Source organism: Rhipicephalus microplus, chromosome 6 (assembly GCF_043290135.1).
Source record: "Rhipicephalus microplus isolate Deutch F79 chromosome 6, USDA_Rmic, whole genome shotgun sequence".
In the NCBI taxonomy this organism is placed as follows: Eukaryota; Metazoa; Arthropoda; class Arachnida; order Ixodida; family Ixodidae; genus Rhipicephalus; species Rhipicephalus microplus.
The window spans coordinates 167,356,039-167,375,780 of record NC_134705.1 but is presented as its reverse complement, the minus strand read 5'-3'; the positions used below and the strand labels follow the sequence as shown (position 1 = coordinate 167,375,780).

Sequence of the window (19,742 nt, the reverse complement as noted above, 5' to 3'; positions counted from 1 at the left end):
TTGAGCCATCAATTTTTTTTATTTTTCATAATCATAAGATACATATGTAAGCATACAGGGTTGGTCCATAAAGTGTCGTAAGTGGTCTTTTCCCGCGAAATTATGGTAAACCAGGTGGACAGGTCACTGCACTGGTTAAGGGGTGCAGGTCTTGGCTACCACTGCACGTCATCACCAGCCTCTTTGCGTTGACAAATTGTACATAAGTTTATGGAACCCCTTTTATGAAGCGTGGTCTTCTAGACAATGAATCGTTTGTTAATGCAGCGTCACTTAGCAATATTCTGCGCCAAAAATAAAAATAATAAAACTGCGAGTGAGACACACGACCTGGTAAGACTGCTTATGGTTGGGATGCCATGGGCCGGTAAAATATTCTTTAGTGCAACAAAGCGTTCCGAGATAGAAGGAGCAAGATGAAAATCAGCTACAGTCAGGATACCCTTCAACGAAAAAAAAATGGCAGCGAATAAGCGCGCATTACTGTGAAGGACGTCGAAATAGGTTAGTCTACTATCTGGTGGCACTGCGTGAAATATTTTTATTTATTTATTTATTTATAAATACTGCGATCCTTCAGCTGAAAGATCATGGCAGGGTGGGAAAAAAAATGTTCGAGAATCGGTACATACAAAAAAATAATGAAAACACAATAAATCGTACGATTTGAATATACAAGGCGAAGGTTCACAAACGCTTATTTCAACAAATTTTTCGAGTAACATAACACATAATAACGTAACACGTAGAATACGGGTTATAGACTAACACAATAATTACAATAAAACAAATAATACAATGCAATGTGTAGTGATGGTTTAGGCGATGCTGTTTTCAAACAATGACAGTTTCTTCTGTAAAACGACATCATTTGTCAGGCTATTCCAGTCATTAATAGTTCTAGGGAAGAACGAATACTTGTGGCAGTTAATCCGTGAAGGTAAAGGAGTTATCGTTTTACTATGTCGCTTGCGAGTTGCGTAACCGGAAGAATACCGAAGAATGCCTGCATTGTCAACATTTAAATGACCATTTATTAATTGATAGAAAAACTTAAGCCGGCAAGTGCGGTTTCTGTCCACAACGGGTTGCAGACCGCTTTTTACCAATAATTCAGATACGGATGTTCTACCGTAGGAGTTATAAATAAAACGTAAGCCCTTGTTCTGCACTTTTTCTAATTGATTAATGTTACGTTTAGTGAATGGATCCCATATTATTACAGCATATTCCAACATTGGACGAATGAGTGTTTTATATGCCAACATGCGTACAGACGGGGTAGAATATTTTAAGGATCGCTTTAGAAAAAAAAGTTTCCGTAGACATTTACCTGTAGTTATATCGACGTGTTTGTTCCAGTTTAGATCATTAGTTATCCATACTCCAAGGTACTTGTATTCTACAACTTCTGTAAGATTGACGCTATTTGTGCCGTACTGATAACATAAAGGATTTTTCTTTAGTGTTATTTTCATATAAACAGTTTTGTTGTAATTAATTGACATTTGCCATTCCTGGCACCAAGAGACGACCTTGTTGAATTGATTATTGAGCCTTATCTGATCTCCAGCAGTTGATACCTTCGTGTATAATACACAATCATCAGCATAAAGCTTTACACTTACAGAAAGGTCATTCATTATATCATTTATATATAATAGAAAAAAAAGAGGTCCGAGGACCGAGCCCTGAGGTACGCCGGAATCCACAGGTAGTTTGCTGGAACAACTGTCATTAAATGAAACAAATTGTTGCCTGTTTTCAAGATACGCTCGTATCCATACTATAAGTTTCGGATTTTTCAAGATATATTGCAATTTATGAAGTAATTTTTTATGTGAAACTTTATCAAAGGCCTTTTGGAAGTCCATAAAAATGGCATCTAGCTGTTCACCTTCATTTAGTGCGGTAGCAAAATCATGGATGGTTTCAACCAGCTGTGTAGTGGTAGAATATCCACGTCTAAATCCATGCTGCGCTTTTGTTAGTACTTTGTGTTCATCAAGAAATGTAACAATCTGTTTGTGAATTATGTGCTCGAGAATTTTACAAGCTGTAGAGGTTAACGAAACTGGTCGATAATTCTTTATTTGAGTTTTATCACCTGCTTTGTGTAAAGGCTTAATTCGGGCAATCTTCCAGTCCTCAGGGAGTACACCTTCGTTCAAAGACCTAGTATATAACACACACAAATATTTCGCGCACCACTCTGCGTACCGTTTTAAGAAGGCATTCGGTATCTCATCTGGTCCAACAGATTTCTTAACATCCAGATTTAGCAATAAATTAAAGATACCCTCTTCAGAAATAGTGACATCTGATATTGGTGGTAGGTTCGCATCGAAAGGTGGGAGATGATTATTATCTTTTGTATAGACGCTGTTGAAATAGTTATTAAAGGCCGTACAGACAGCTTTTTCATCACTCTCTAATTTTCCATCTAAAAGAAATACATCGGTAGAGCACGTGCCCGGAGTGACCTCTTTCCAAAATTTTCTTGGACACGTTTTAATAAATGACGGCAATTTTTCGTTAAAATACTTTTCTTTGTCACGAAAAGATTTTTCTTTAATTTCTTCACGTATATTGCAAATAGTTGTTTTTAAATTAGGACTGTTAGCCTTGTTCGACCTTTTTTTTAACCGTTTCAACTTTCGCTTCAGCTGTAACGTCTCTCTTGTTATCCAGGGATTGTGATTCTCTACTTTCTTTGTAATTAAAGGGATAAAACGCTGCACACAATCTTCAATCATTCTCTTAAAGCAAAGCCACAGATCTTCAACGCTACGATTACTTACATTGAAATGATCATATTCAAAGGCCAGAACATCAATTATAGATTCATCATCTGCTTTTGAAAAATTGGGAAATTTCTTCACCATCCTCTGCTGACTAAGTTCAACTCCCTTTAGCTTTAGTACCACAGCCTTGTGATCCGATATGCCATTTGTGACGCTGCACAACATGCTTTCTTTTATATTGCCACTTACAAGATATATATCTAGGATAGATTTCGTCCCCTGATCTATTCTGGTAGGGTCGGTGACTATTTGCGTCAAATCATATTGAAACATGATATCGGATATTTGAGTATCCGCAGCTTGACATGGGTCTGATATAAACGTTTCCCAATTCATATTTGGCATATTAAAATCTCCCGCTATGATTAATTTATCTTCGGTTTTTACGTGACAATGAAGGTAATCCTTAAGCTTTGCGATAACATCAGGGGAAGCATTTGGTGGCCTGTAAACGACACCAAGAAGATATTTAATATTGCCAATATACACTTTACAGAAGATGCTTTCTATGTCTTGAACGTCTGGCATTTTTACGACACGTGTATTATTCCTAAAAAGAATAGCAACGCCCCCTCCCCTCCCATTTCGATCCTTACGGAACACTCTGTAATTTTTCGGCACAAACTCACTATCAAAAACATCATCTCGTAGCCATGTCTCAGTTAGTAATACAATATCTGGGTCATGTGCTAAAAGCATGCCTTCCAACTTCTCAGCCTTATTAACAATACTGCGGCAATTTACATTTAACACCACTAAGCATCGTTCATCTAGTTTCCCCGAACCTTAATTTGGTTAGATAACTTATATCTTGTATTCTTATTATCATCCCAGCAAAAAAACTTTCCATCAATGCTTATTTTGTCAAAAACTAACTTCACTTTAGATCCACTTGCACGCTCGCGCGACGAACTTTGCCACAACTTTTTTCTGATATCACGTACACGAGCGGAAAAGTCTTCACTTATCGACAGCTCGGTGCCCTTCAGCTTGGAACACCTCTGCAGAATAGCTACCTTGTCTCGGTAATCGAGTATTTTTATAATTACTGGGCGTTTTTTGCCATTCTTTTTTCCCAATCTGTGACATCTTTCTATGCCCCTGACATTCACTCCCAGCTTTCCCTCAAACAAGTCCTTTTTTATTGTTTCAGTAAGGTCAGCAGTCGTTTCATTAGCTTCTTCCCCTAGGCCAAAAACAATCAAGTTATTTCGTCGACTTCTGTTCTCTAACTCGTCAATTTTTTTGACCGCGAATTCAAAGTCTTTCTCAAGCTGTGTTGCTCTTTGCTTTAAGTCGTTTACATCTGTTTTCAGTTCAATCAAAGGTTTTGTCTGTATTTCGACGGAACTCATCCTTTCAGTCAAGCTAGCAACTTCTTTTTCGATTTTTTCTTGTTTTGATAAGACACTGTTCATCATATCAGTGATGTGTTTTTGTCCTGAAAGAAGCTGCTGCAGTATTTCTTTATCTGAAGGGCCTGGGTTTGCTTCAATATCCCCGCAAACTAACAAATCCACGCCAAAAGCACAAATGCATGAAAAAAAGCTACCAAGTGGGCGTGGCAGCAACACTAAAAAGCGGTTTTCACTGCGGTAACATGGCGTAGGCAAGTAGGAACTAACCTGCACCACAAAGACGAATGGTTTGGTGAGCATTTCGCCCTGAGTGCCGCTGCCTGGCCCACTGAAGTTCGACGGAGGTACGTGGCTTCTTATAGCCGTTGGAAGGTCCGAGGTTGCTGACGTCACCGATGTTGGCGCATGCGTCGGAGTCGGGACTAAGGAAAGGGCGGCTTCTTCGATAAGACAACGGTGACCACGCAGCGGAATCTCGATGCCGTGAAGCTCCTTCCAGCCATGTGATGGGTCTGTCAAAACGGATTTATATTCAGCAGCTTCCGTTCCGAAGATGGTCGCCACAACCTGCACCACAAAGACGAATGGTTTGGTGAGCATTTCGCCCTGAGTGCCGCTGCCTGGCCCACTGAAGTTCGACGGAGGTACGTGGCTTCTTATAGCCGTTGGAAGGTCCGAGGTTGCTGACGTCACCGATGTTGGCGCATGCGTCGGAGTCGGGACTAAGGAAAGGGCGGCTTCTTCGATAAGACAACGGTGACCACGCAGCGGAATCTCGATGCCGTGAAGCTCCTTCCAGCCATGTGATGGGTCTGTCAAAACGGATTTATATTCAGCAGCTTCCGTTCCGAAGATGGTCGCCACAACCTGCACCACAAAGACGAATGGTTTGGTGAGCATTTCGCCCTGAGTGCCGCTGCCTGGCCCACTCTGGTGGTGCTATCTCGCAGTAATGGGAAGAAACAATGCTTTCTGAAACGCAAAGCAACTGGTAGGTAGCAGCCCCGGGTTGTTTTAGTCAGAGCTCCGAAATTTGAGCGAAGCGCTAGAACACCTGCTTTCTTCTATATAAAGTTTCATTGTCAGAGCAGCTTTATAAACACTTCGATCTATAGAACTGAGTACTTGTGCATTTTATAAATAAATAATACACTGCTTGACACTTACTAACTGGCGTCGCGCCTCAAATACGGGTAATACATGCTTTTTAATAGACACTATTCACTAGTATGAATGCAGCACCAAATCACGATTGGTGAGCTTTGAGCGTGGGCTCAAACTCTCATCATCTTGCTGAATCGTTGGACAAACACCAACAGACCCACAAAAGCTTTCCAACCCCCAACCCTTTCAAAACAATTACGCAAGAGGCCAGCGATCGCCTGTAAAAGCAATGATGTCGCCATCAAGCCACTGATTCCATATCATCAATGACTGCCTGTTTTGCTGCCCGTGAGACGACGCAAAAACAAGCTGTGGCTGCTCTCACTTCCACTTGAACGCGCCGCCAGCAGCTGCCAGAGCGCGTAGGCCACGCGCTCCGATGTTCCCTTTCATTAAAATTGGCACTGTACCTATATACAAAAGAATCTCAGCCAGTTCTTTTTGAACAATGATTGACGCAAATAGTGGACGTGCGTTGTCCACCGCTGCAGCTCGACCAGTTGCCGGATAAGAAGGTCGACGTCACCGAAGCCGGAATTCAGATTTGCAGTTTCTATCAAATAGACACACTACCTAATACACGGTTATTCATATTGGGCCTGACATATGCGCAATCTTCGCTTTTTGTCGACAATGTTCACAAGTATGAACGCAGCCACCAAATGAAGATGACAGTGCGCTGGGAATGGTTTTAAATTTTCGTGTCAATCGTGTGACAGGCAGACAGACATACGAAAATTTCTGCGCTGAAGTATGCTAAGAAAGACTATTCACGTTAACTAAAAGAGCGGCCAGAAAACTTGTAAACTCCAAAATATAGCCCGTTACCTTGTTCAAGAGTTAACCAGCAAACAATTTCACCATCTCTACGCCGTTTCTGGTTAGTTATAGTCTTTTATTTGGCAAAGTATTTTAGAGTTCTGGCCACATTTATATACAGACACGCGACATGGTTGCCCTAAAGCTTATTACCAAAATCTTAATAAAAAACAGTTATCGTGCTTAACAGAAATTTATGTGAAAAAAACACCCACCTTTCACACCCGCACAACACAGTATAACGATCTGAATCCATACAGTAAAACGAGGTACCGTTTCTGAGTGGGCGCTCATTTTCTTGTACTTATGAGCGTAGAAGCAAGTCCTCGCAGCAGGTCACTATATGGACTCTTCAGTTCGCTTGCCACAACATTCTTGATGTAATCTTCTTTAATTGATAACAAAAGTCTTTTTCACGTGGCCTATATGAGCTCATTGTAAGGTGTGATATGTATTGTCTTGTCCTAGATGTTGTTGCTGGCGGTGTTTTTCTGTGAACTGTCAGCATGCTATTGTCCTTTTTGAATAGAAATGACAACGGGCAACCTATATTATCCTATATTTTACCCTCCACAAAATGTAGCAGGCTGCGAACATTTTCCTGTCATTTTGTTTCCATATAGGCACCACTCGAGACGTAGTTGTGGAAAAGAAGAACTCACGGAAGTTCCAAATTATAACTGCATCCTGGATACTGTACAGGCTTTGTAACTTAAAAGCCTTCCAAAATGTAGATAAGTATTCACCGTTGGAGGTTTGCTATACGGCGACGTAGTTTCCCCAGCACACTTGAACAGAACACATACAGTACTGTCATTTATTTATGACTCACTGATTGAAATTTTTGAGATAACAACGAACGCGCGCGTAGCGTTTCTATAGTATATCTCACGTGCCTCTTCAAGCACACAATGAGAAGCGTTATTTATTTGCATTGGCAATAATTTGATCTCTACAGAATCATCTTCGTCGATCGGGCCTAGTTGTGGGACGATTCTGACCACCGGCGAAGTAAAGTAGCTGTAAATTACTTGTAAAAGCACTTCTCCGCGCCTTAGTCCAGTGCCCATGAACTGTCTTCATCTTCGTCCACATCCATTTTTAATGAAGTTCAGTATACTACTGTATTTGCTGATTATACCTTTCAACATGAAAGTATTTTATGCCGCGGTTCACCAGCACTTCCGTAACGTGGTTTTTTTCTCGTGGAAATGACGTTTTTAAAGTGCACAAGTACACACACGAGAGAAAAAAAATCCACACATATCCACAAAGATAATGCCAGTGATGAAGCGAAACAGTGTGCATCGGGTCATAAATCTGCAGCTTTCTATTTTGCTTTGTTTAAGAGTCTTTTATTTTGTTCCTGTTAGCCTTTTTATTCTGCCATAATCTTTATTGGGTGGGTGGTTTAACGTGGGCTTTTTACGGTGTTGTGGCCTTTCTGTTTGTTTTGATTGACAGCCATTTGATAACCGTTTTGTTGTTCACAAGTGCTTCGGTTTGTCGACGTGCACTTGGGCTACATCACCTGCAGACGCCTGACGGCGATCTACGGAGATTTTGCGATATTTGTGAAGCTTTAAAAATGTTGAGGTAGATAACCTGGTAGTCAAACCCATGACGTGTATGTTCATTGTGATAGGTGCAGAGTGTTGTATTCTTCACGCTAGCTACACAGATACGTGACATTTTGCAAGCGCGCCTTCCATATCTTAGACTTTCAAAACACTTTAGACACCAACCCGAGGCTAAGCGGAGTGTCTTTGAGATTCAAAATTCTGTCGAACCGTGCAATGCCGGGAACAAAAATCAGTGTTGTTTGCAATACAACAAAAAGTATGGAAGTTCTGCGGCATTAGGTAGGCATTCGTCTAGGTAATAAAGGAGTAACACATTTGCAAAGTGATCAAACAAATTTATTCACACATATTGCCACACACCTGCATTTGAGGAATAATAATGTCAGAAGGATTGCGTAAACACGTGTGGGTGTCATAGCCAACGTCTAAAATTATCCTACAGCCACCGTATTTCTCAAAAAAGGCAAGATAATATCACAGAAAGTGTGATCAGGTGAAGAGCTACAATCATTTTAGTGGTATTCACAGCAGGTTCACAATAATCAAGGAAAGGCTTTCGTTTGGAGGGTCGGCATAGTTTGGCCCTACTTACATGGTCGACGTTTCATCGTCACTGCCGACCATGCCTTCTGATGGCTCTTGTCTACAAGGGATCACACTGAACGTCTTGGTTGCTAGAAAACAATGGTTTGAGGAATAATATTCAGTGACTTACAATTGTGACAGCTTATCAATGATGCTGCCTGCTTGCCCCGCCCTACAATGGACCCCCTGAGACTTCCGATGAGGAGTCACCGTGTGTGCTTTCTCTGTCCAGTGTATAAGCAACATTTGTGATGAGCAGCGCCCATATACCGTCTTATAGAGAAGTGAGTTTTGTGACGACCCATCTGTTTTCTTGACTGTTTCTGCAAAGTACATTGTAACGTTACAACGCTCACACAAACAAATGTGAACTGCCTCTTGTGCAACCCTCCCCCTACGTTCGAGTGTTATTGGCCCGCTACATGACACCCCCTTCGTAGGTCACCTTGTCTCTCTCGGACATTCGACCACGTGTAGCACCTTTTTTATTGGCCTGGAATTCATCGCTTCATGCGCCACTACGTCGCCCCATGCGACATTTGCGAACGCCTGAAAAACCCACTACGAGTCCTTCCAGACTCCTCCAGCCACTTTAGTTTCCCTGCGACCCGATCTTGACCTCCAAGACCGCTTTTCTGCGTCTATTTTGGGGAAGGCGGAATAGAGAACCCGGTACGCCATTACATGGGCAGTACCAACCAGCTGTGATGCGAATATTGCCGATTTCGTCCTGCATGTCGTAACCATTCATTATGACGCCGCACGCCAGGTCCCCACAGACCGTGGACCCTGTTATCTATTCCGAGTTATTGACGATTTGCCTCGCTCGTGTAAGATCAGACAAATTTACGATGACCTACCACACGTAAGCTAATTGGCTGACCAATTGAATTAGCCGCACTCGAACTGGTACGCTCTCCATCTAACTCTCATCTGGTCACCTATAGACTGGGACGTCGCATTGCAATTTTTTTACGTTCGCATACAATTAGTTACGCCAAGATAGTGCTCGTTTTTACCCTTTGCGTCTTTTAATTGACCGCGAATTGACCCTTTTAGCGTCGCAAAAGCAGCAAAGGCCGCGTTACAACGCAAACATCGTGATATTTGTTGACCCCAGTTTCTCTTGTGCTGTTGTGAAGCCCGACTTGGCATGTTGTGCTCTTTGCAAAAATTCTTTCTTTTCATGGAGACCCTATCAAGTAATGAGCAAGGTTACCAATGTCCTCTACGAAATAGCTCCGTGGCAGTCTCCATCTTCCACCGCTTTGCTGTCTCAGACATTGTTCATGTCTCCCACGTTAACCTCTGCCACTCTACAACACCATAAAAAGTACTGACACCGTGCTTCAGCACCCTAGCTTCATGTTAATAGGCTGTTTCGTGTTGATGAAGCAGGCAAGGCACCAAGGAAGACGACGTGAGTTAGGCTGTGGGACGCGTTCTCTCCTTTTTCTTCGCTAGAGCTGCAGTATAATGTGAATATATTGTAAATACGCCTTGTTCTATATTGTCGATATGCCTTTCTTCAACAGACAGGTTTAGTTTAGTGGCTTCCCGGGAGTGCCACCAAAGTGCGCACGCGCAGTAACGCACGTGACCTGTACCGCTCACCGCACACACGCTACTTTTCAGAATTTACGTTACCCTGTCAGAGTCGTTTACGCAGTGTACGTAAAACATGCGGCAGTTTTAGACGCCCGCTTCGCAATAATTTAGGCATAGTTGTTAAAAGATCCACTTCGTTCGCAGCAAAGGACCGTTTAAAACGGCTTCGCTTTCCTTCGATTGGCTTCGATGACCGAGTGTTAGGGAGAAGTTGCCGTAGTTTTTAAGGTAGTTTCCCATTTTTAACGTGTGTAGGCTTAACTGGAAAAACGATGTAAAAAAATTGGCAACATAAATGTTTCCGCATTTTGTGCATGGTTCATATTCATTTACATTTAGTATTTCTACATAAATCTTGTATCGTTGTTTCGCGTGGTGACACAGGCGAACATTCTTGTTTTCTTTTTCTTTTCACTGTTATTTACCTTATTCACTCTTCAATAGGTGGTGCCACCTTCTACCTGTGGCACGTAAACCCCGTGAACGTTATCCCGCTAAACGACAAAACGCTGTTTGCAACGAACGTTTGAGGCGCGTTAATGCTATTCTCTCAGCCCCAGCAATCACGCTAGCGGTAAACTATAATTGTCTAATAAAGACAAGTTGGCAAAACTGCACGCACAGCACAGGGCTCACAGAGCGCCTGTAGCATGGCAACGCAGACAACCGGATCTAAATTTCTGGGCTCGCGAAGCAGCCGCGAAACGGCAGCGCTGGCAAGTCGACCCGGAGTTGAGGGATCGCGAAGCTGCATCGGTACGTTGGTGCTGGCAAGCGGTGATGGCGGGAGAGCAGGAAGCGGCTGCGAAACGGTGACACCGGTCGGTATACCGGAGGTTGGTGCCACCGATGCGTGGTAGAGGCATGATTTTTAAAGACTATAGCCTTTCTTGGGGACTAAGCGTCGACGTAAAAGTTTTGGTCTGTCTGTCTGTACTTTTGTCTGTTTGTCTACTCTTAACAGCATCGGGCATTAGAAACGGGCGACCCCATCCGCAGCACCCACCTATTTTGCTCAAGATTCAGCGTTCATACTTGTGTAATTGTCGATTAAAAAGCAATTATTGCGCGTGTCTGGGGCACCATAACAACAGGTATATATTCTGCATGTGTGCCTTTTACTAGAAAAGGCATACACAAGTAATTTTAGGTACCGTAGCGCTTATCACGCTGCGCTGACCATCCAACGCTTGCATGGAAAGGAGGGTGTTTCCAACGCTTTGCTAAAACGAGATGGTAGAGGCACCTACCCGTCGCCTTGCGTTCTACACCTTATCACCTCTGAGGCGGGCGCGCACACCCACCTCGGAGCCACGTGCTTTGTTTTTGAAAGAAACTGCCAGATGGCGCTCATGTCTCACGTGTGACGTGACCTGATGCGCTCGTTCGCCCCCACTGCACGCTCGAGGCACTCTAACGCAGCACCTCCAGAATACTATTCACCGATTTTCTTGGGCAGAACATCAAATAAATGTTTTCTTCACTCTCTTCACACGCAAGACTATCGTCTTTCGATGACATTTGCAGATAAAATGCAGATACGGGGCCAATTTTTTCTCTCAAAGTTTTGGGCAGAGCTGTAAAGTTTGTCACTGTTAGTTGTTCGCGAATAATCTGGCAAGTATTGCTAACATACAAAGCAAACGAGCCAAACTCCAATGTTGTTACCACGCTGCAGCGAGAGGTTGCCGCCGATGATGGAGATCACAGTAAGTACATAGTCCGCTCTACTTTTAAAGATTCTTTTGTCAGAGGCGAAGTCCTGGCAATGAACATAACGTATGGCAACTGCTACCCACCCAAATCTCATCACTTGCCTGCTTTCAACCACCTAGAACATATGAGCAGGAATGTTCAAAAAGTTTCCTCTACTTGCTTCGAATCGGGTAAGGTATCTCCTCGCTCCACTTTGTAATTTTGAAACACTTCCTGGATATGCGTGAATTTCTTGCTCATTCGTTCTTTATAGGTGATTTTTAGCAACAGTGAATGATTGCAGGAGCCTTATACACAAGGAGTAATCATCATTTCAATTTTATTAATGAATTACTACAGAAGGTATTTTCGTTGCCGGAATAAGGTCCATTCGTTTTATTTAAAGTGACATTACGCCTTAATAATGCAGCGACTTCTTCTTTTACTAGGATGTACATTTTTCCTATCTTTCTTCTTTTTTCCTGAAAAGAAAAAAATTAACATGAACATTGGTTAAACAAGTGCAGCTCTGACCCACGTGTTTTCAATTTTATTTACCACTACCGCATACTCAAGTCAGTGATTGGCACTGTGGTAACACGTTAGTTTGAAAATTTTATTGCTTTAAGACAACTGAGAGGGAAACGTTATTATAGTGTTGAATTGTACTACAAGAAACAACATTTGATAGCATTCGGTAATGTCTTTAAAGTATTGGCAGCGCCTGGTTTTGCGAACATAAGTTATTCTCATGGGCTGTCATACATTGCCTTTGTTTACCTTTTCACCTTCCGCTGTGCTCCCACAATGCAATAACCCTTATGGGGCGAGTCTGTACGAGGCGAATTTTTCCACCACACTACGTAAATACCACGATTGGACTAAAATCGCGTAACGCCTCGTAAAAATTTGACATGCGACTAAAACTCACATAACACGAACTAACTTGTCAAGTCAGCAGAAAATCACAAAACATCGTGTAACAACTAGTGACGGGACTAAAATCATATAACAACATATATATACTACAAACGAGACTAAAATCAAGAAACGTCACGTAAAAATTGGTTACATGACTAAATTTTTACTAACAACAAGTAAGAATTCACATAACAGCAAGTAACGTGGCAATGAAACCACGCGACATCACGTAACATCTGGCCACGTGGACAAAAACTCGTGAAATCTCACATCTCGCAATCAAGTGACAAAGTAACATTATATTATCTGGCAACTAGTCACGTTACAAGGAAACTCATCACATCTGATCATGTGACTAAAAAACGACCCAGCATGTCCCCTGACTAAATTGGCGTAAGAGCTAGTCATGTGACTAAAATCACGTAACATCCAGGGACGAAACTAAAATAATGTAATTTCACGTTTCCACTACTCATGTCTCTAAAGATAACGTAACAACTAATGACGTCACTGAGATGCCGTAACGTCGCGTAACTTGTCACGTGACTAAACACGTAACAACTATTCACGCCACCGATAATAGTACCACAACTCGAAAACTACACAGGTGACGTGTTGCTGCCAAAAATAGCGTAATATCTAGTTAAGTCATCAAAATCAACATCCCGCAACACCTAGTCAGAGACACATCTTGCCTCCCGAATCATGTATCATGTAGTCAGGTAACATGTTTTCCATATAAAGCTCGTAGCACATGCGTAGTACAGGGAACAAAAAAAAACTGGAGAATAACCTATCTGAACCATGCTTAGTACTTCAAGCAAAAACTTAGCTTCTTGCAAAAGTTTGGCTTTTCCCAGGAAAAACTCGGAATGAGCTAAGTGGAGGTGCTGATCGAACAGAAGCTCCACTGTGGGTTCTAGCCTTGCGTCAGTAGAGCAAGCTGCCGACATTTTTATATTTGTTTACTCTTACGTTATAAATAAAAGTTATTATGGGCTGTAAAATACTATGAGTACATAAGAAAACGCATATATTGCGATATCTTTTATCTTCTATTCCTTGCTAAAGTTGCACGAAACCGTTGGTGCTACGACTTGACCCCCTCAAGCAGACAGAAGGTGAGCACATGGTAAAATATCTAAGAGAAAAGCATAAAATAATCGCTACATATTATTGGCGCCATGTGAATGCGTTATTAGCGCAAAATATTAGCAATAACACGCAATTTATATCAGGTTAAAACAGACTAGAAGGCATCCGAGTGGTATACTCGGAGTTGTTGGAACAATATTAGTAAATATTGGGCGGCTGCTTACAGCCCATCAATTTTCAAGATTTTTTTCCAAATACATTCGTCGAACTTCACCATTACACAAGTTTCAGTCGCAATTTACACCAGCTTGCTCTGTAGCAGCCTATTGTATGGCGCTAGAAATTGTTTCACAGCATAACATTACTTCAAACACCTCAGAACGGTTATGTAATGCACTAAGTCCAAGCATGGACGTTTGGCACGCCAGAAAGGTTTTGCGTGACAATTTTCTTGACATACTTTGCGTTAGCTGCTTTTTCAGTACGTGTGAAACACTACGAATTACATTTTGCTGTAGCCGTTTTTGTTCAAAAGTAAATCGTAGATTTGGAAGATTACTTAATGAAAATGATTGCCTCGATACCGAGTGGCAGTGGCGCAGTGCTTTAAGCGCAAAATTAAGTCTGAGTGCAGAGTTATCGTGGAAAAGTTTATTTGATATTTAAGACTCATTGCTTGTTTCGACAAAGACAAAACTTGAATAGCATGTACTCCACACATGAAGTGTTTTTTTTGGCTTTATTTCTTAGCATTAAACAAAAAGTACGTGTGATAAAGCCATGTAAAATACCGAAAGTTATTTTGACCCAACCTCTATGCAACATCCACAAACTGAGACAACTTAAGGTCCCGACTCTGAGTCTACTCGCTGGCAAAATTTATCATGCAGCCAGAAATATTGACATTAGTATTAAAACTAAGTTCATGGCTACTTGTACATAATGTGTTGCCCCAAAATACTGTTATAAAATATGGGAAATGCTTGAGCTGATTATTGAGCTTAAGTTAATTTGGGTAAATTGCAATAGGTTAATCGGGTTTTGTGCACATTGCTGTCTCAAAAAAAAATCTGTTCTCATCACGCAGTTCAGAATTTCAGCAAGCAGATAAGCCACCTAGAGGAAGCAGGCTTCCCGCAAGTTGCACTGGTTTCGCTAGCTGAACATTGTTGTAAAAATAGTGAACAAGGCTATTTTCTTTCCTTCCACCAACCAGACTAAAAGCCACACCGTTTAAAAGAAAAGGGAGCTCTGATATTGTGTGTTCGCGTCTCCCATAGCGTCCAAAGATTGCTAGGTGATGAAAGGTAAAGGGGATCTCTGCAGCGTTGAAAGTGTCTATTCCATGGAAATAAACAATTCTTGCCTCTGGAAAGCACCACCATGCGCCGAAAAACACGATAATAAATGTGAAATTTGATGATGGTGTGGTCAATGACATTTCCATCGTGTGGCAAGAATACGTACGTCAAACAGAACAGTGCCCAAAAGACAAACTCTGACAGCATTGCGACAATGTTGTAAGTTACGGAGAGGGACACGTCACTGCACATTGAAGAGATTGCGATTGTGTAGCAAATTTTCGCACGTGCTTTGTGATTGCCAAAAGTCTAAACAAGTAGAAGAGATGAATCATCGCGGCACAAATTAGTATTGCAGCCGGTAAGAATTGCGTTAGTATGACCTCAGTATACTTGAGCACAGAAACAGTTGTGATATTTTATTGCGACCGTGCAGCAATAAAACTTAGCAACACTGTTTGCCTAAATAGCGCCCGTTTTAATTGAAGTAAACAAAGCTGATGGTAGCCCTATGTATGTGCGCGTGTCTCCCTTTTCATCCATTGTCTTCATTTCACCTTCTATTTTGATCGGTCGACCATTCTATCCTTGTTTTTTGTGGATTCTTGCAAGCGAATACATGTGTAAGAACTGCAACTTGTATAAAGTATACCTTGACTCGGACGAGTTGGTACATTATTGGACTGGCTTCACCACGATTTAGACGAAGACCATAGGAGACACACGCAGAACACAGCGCTCGCCTCTGTTCTGTGTGTCTCTTAAGGTCTTCGTCTAAATCACGCTGAATCCTATTCAATTATGTCATGGCAGGAATGCGTGAAATTGCAGCGCCGCAAAGGTAATAGGGATAATGTCTCAAGAGCTCGGACTTCACTATGGTAAAGCCTAGGTTGCATTTATATCAACATTCGAGTGTACATTGATCAAGGCATCTTCCTGGTCTCCTGACATGCAGACGAAGAACTCTCTCAAAAACATTCTCATACAATGCCAAGAGGTAGAAAAAAAACACGGGGCACAGAACGTGTGCATCTGAGCTACTTGGTTAACATTTAGAGAATGGTAATGAAGAATATCGAACATTTTTCAGGGGTCATATTGCGATAATAGAACATCATCTACCTTTCATTATAAAAATACGGCGCCATGGGTAGGGATAATTGAAACAACACTGATTTCAGTGATTCAGTGCGTTAGTCGTCGACCTATCGCACCCTTTTGAACTGTGAAGTGCATCTTAATTTACCATTTTTAGTGATGTTATACTGCAATCCTGTACCGAACTACTGTTCAGTTTTGCACATCATCATGTTGTTTCGGCACGTGTCAGCGTCTATATGCCTTATAGTCTGGTTCAGTTTGTCTTCTATAGTTAAACTGCTGCATTTGTGCTGTTAATTATACTGCTGCCTAAAGTGCCGATGCGCTTGAGGACGCACTCGAAAGCCTTCTTATTAAGTGCGACGTCTTTCCACAGTTACTTTAAAAACCACAGACAGAATGCATGCAGTGCATTTAAAAAACGTTTTTTATATATTTTTGCTGAATCGTCTGCGCACATTACAGTTCGTGAGCTACATTTCTGGCTCCTTAACGCAACAGTCGCCTTACTATTATTAGGATCACATCGCTTCCAGCACTCTTGACAAGACGGATAATTGTTGCGTCTTCTTGCGCATATACCAAGCAATATAACCCTGCATTCTTCCGCATCTTTGTCGTAATACCAGCCCACGTGTTGTTGCGTGCAATTTCCACGTCTTGGTTTCAGTGAGCATCCTCCTCTTCCTCGTCCTATTTAAATAAACCGTTGTTAGTGAATGTCTTACGTAGAGAAATGTCCACGTGGTAACGCTGTAACCATTAGGGATGGTTGTGCCAGCTACAAATTACTTAGTTCTATTACTTTCATTAAACAGAAATTGCAGTATGCTAGTGTTGCGTGGGAACCCTGCACTATAGAACAGTAGATATAATGGAAAAAATCCAGCGAAAAGATGTCCGTTTTATTCACTCTAAGTTTAAGGGCACCGATTTTGCCAGAGAGCTGATTATGAAAAATTACATTCCTTTTTTCGAAACATGTAGACAGATGCTTCGCCTCAACATTCTAGAATAATCAATTTTTAGTGAATCACTCAAATAGCCTTGTCCGCAAGGCGAGCACGGTATGATCGTGTACATGCAATAATTCCTTATTTCTCGAGGTCAGATACAGATATTTCTTGTTCCCGAGGGCAAGGTCATAGTGCAACTCCAAGGGTGTAGTGATTGAGCCTTCCTAAACTAGCAAAATACCCATGTTCTGGGCTGTGTGTGAAAGTTTTGCTTATTCTTCGTACCAAGTGCATACGTATCTGGGCATTGTTTTGCTTTGATTTCACACCTATTAGTGCCCTTTCTACGTTATGTTGGAAATTAAGTATATTGTTTATACTAAACGCATCGACACTATGGTATTGTATTACCTGCTTTGCATGTAGTATGTGCGTGCTTTCTGCAAGCATCGAATTGTGATCTGCAGCATGTCATAAATAAAATATGGAGAATAACTTCTTTTTTCGAGAGTAAATTACGACGTCTTGGTAAATCCTTTAGAGTACCTTAAACGCTCACATAATTATGAAAAATACGCAGTGCATATTGTTCAACCAAGGGAAGTGCGCAAAGTTTTGAAAATTATAACATTATGGGAAACATGGTCATCTTTGCAGCACGCTTATCAAACTAATCTTACCCTGACTCTGACACTACTTTAAGCCCAAGAACTCTGAGTGTACCTTAAATTCAAATACTATTATCATTGACCATTGATAAGTGAAAGTAAAAAGAAGATAGGAGGGTGGTCGATTATGTCCCAAATAACAGTTTCACGCACTTATTGTACTGCTGAGCTAATATTTTTTCAATGTTAGCAAGCATATATCCCAAGTAACAGTTGCACGGACTTGTTGTACTGCTGAAATAATATTTTGTCCATGTTAGCAAGCATATATCTGGCGACGAATAGTTCGAGGTGTGTTTTTTTGGAACAGTGTTTAACTCGAATAATGGAGCAACACAAGACTACATCCTTAGTACGTTCCTCTTTGGTGTGTATGATTCCCATATTTACGCTAAATATTATTAACCTTTATTCTGTTTTTAATAAGGAATTTAAATCTTCAGTAATAACACCAAAATTTTTGTAAGCAAGAAAAGTATTGAATGCCAGTATGCGCTCGCAAGGTCGCAAAAGCTAACGTTTATCAGTGCGCAAGAACACGGGAAGCTGTGGGCAGCATAACTCAAGTGTAGGTAGGCCTGATCAATTTTGTGGCGAGTACATAAAAGCATAATTCATGCCTTTGGTAACTTCTTAAATAGTTACGGGCACTTACCGTGTACAAATGATACGTAGGCGAGAAAACAAACTAGTGGTACACATTGTAACAATCTCATCTGTGATATATTTTCTTCCTATACTGTTGTTCTGAGCGTACGTTCGTGAAAACTAGTCTGCTGGGTTCTGCTACGATTGTAAGCCCATTTTCGGATGGATGAGTGTGAGCAGGCAACAAAAAAAAATACAGTGCTTGCACGTCCACCTACGGAAGTCACAAAGCATTGTGTGAAATAGGCACAGCCTTTATAATTGTGTGCGTGCTCTATAACACATAGTTGGACCATTTGTACTGTGTGCATCTCCTTTGTCCAAGAGCAAGTATTGTTTTGAAAGCAGAATAAAATAGTAATGAAACTGTGAAAATGTGGTATAGCTATATAAATCTCCTATCATTGCAATGTAACGCTACGTGGCTGATCACACGCCTCTTGTCCTAACCATGGCGCTCATAAAAAATGATTTTCAATAAAAAAATTTGAGAAAATTCAATCACATAGACAATAGCTCTATAGCATGTTCCCAAAATATTTTGAGGTCCAAAACGTTTTTTGAGTACGTGAACACAAATTGAAATTCACAAAAAAATAGAAAACGAGGCAAGAAACGACAATTCTGTTTAATCGACCGTATACGACGCATTCTGTCAACACCTGCTTTTTTTCGATGATATTACCTTTATTAAAGGACTGTTCATTATAGTGGCTTAATATTTATCACTCTTTTGTGCGCAGGCAAAATTTAACAAGTTGTAGCGTTTTCGGGTAAATTTGCTACAAAAGACAGTTGCTGATAAATTGCATCAGTTACTTCTACAACACAGCAAATATAAAACGCTACTTTCTAATATTTTTTTCTATTTTTTCTATTTTTAAACCCTCAAAGTAATCCTGAACATGGCAACAATGCCACTTTCGTGTATGTTGCAACATCTGTAACATCCCATGATGCTCAAAAAAAAATTCTGCGCAAAGGCACATGCGTTTAAGAATTTTAGGAGCTTTGCTCATAGAAACTTTATTTGAAGTAATGTTTGCTTTGGTGAAGAAGAATACTTTAGAGGCTTAGTCCCATCATTGATTATTTCATTATTCTGCTGTGAAAGCATTACAAACGCCATGAGAGCCTTAAAAGTTTAACAAGTACATAAATATTTGAATTATTTCGGTCTAATCAGTCCTGTGCATCATTTGCTTCGTCAAAAAGCACGTTGTTATATGTAGGTGCCCGACGTTGTCAATTGAAGGGCAACGTACGTGCTGAAAAGCTTCCCACATCGGTCCATGCAAATGTTGCCTCAACATGCTGTTTTGGTCTGTCATGACCTTCTCTGCTGTGACCATCGATACTAGTAGTCGTTCTACGCTTCTTAACGCCTGAGAGTGACCTTCTTGATTTGCACAGATGAAGAAACAAGAAAGCTC

The 19,742-nt window shown here is 41.2% G+C and overlaps 2 protein-coding genes and 1 long non-coding RNA gene across 4 annotated transcripts in view; 1 reads left to right on the top strand and 2 right to left on the bottom strand.

Moving 5' to 3' along the window:
• LOC142765641 (uncharacterized) overlaps nt 1–6,524 on the bottom strand; it is a 39,703-nt gene extending 33,179 nt beyond the window's left edge. For both annotated transcript variants that reach the window (XM_075866972.1, XM_075866973.1), the window contains exon 1: nt 6,361–6,524. In XM_075866972.1, the coding sequence (XP_075723087.1) occupies nt 6,361–6,439 (79 nt within the window). In that variant the 5' untranslated portion in view covers nt 6,440–6,524. The remainder of the gene's footprint in view (nt 1–6,360) is intronic.
• LOC119167929 (uncharacterized) overlaps nt 1–19,742 on the top strand; it is a 105,429-nt gene that overhangs the window by 19,671 nt on the left and 66,016 nt on the right. The gene's annotated exons all lie outside the window — the stretch shown is intronic.
• On the bottom strand, nt 11,940–18,471 carry LOC119167928 (uncharacterized). Its single transcript, XR_012884023.1, has 3 exons — nt 18,317–18,471; nt 16,548–16,730; nt 11,940–12,098 (listed from the first exon to the last, which is right to left on the bottom strand). It is a non-coding gene; the product is annotated as an uncharacterized LOC119167928 (long non-coding RNA).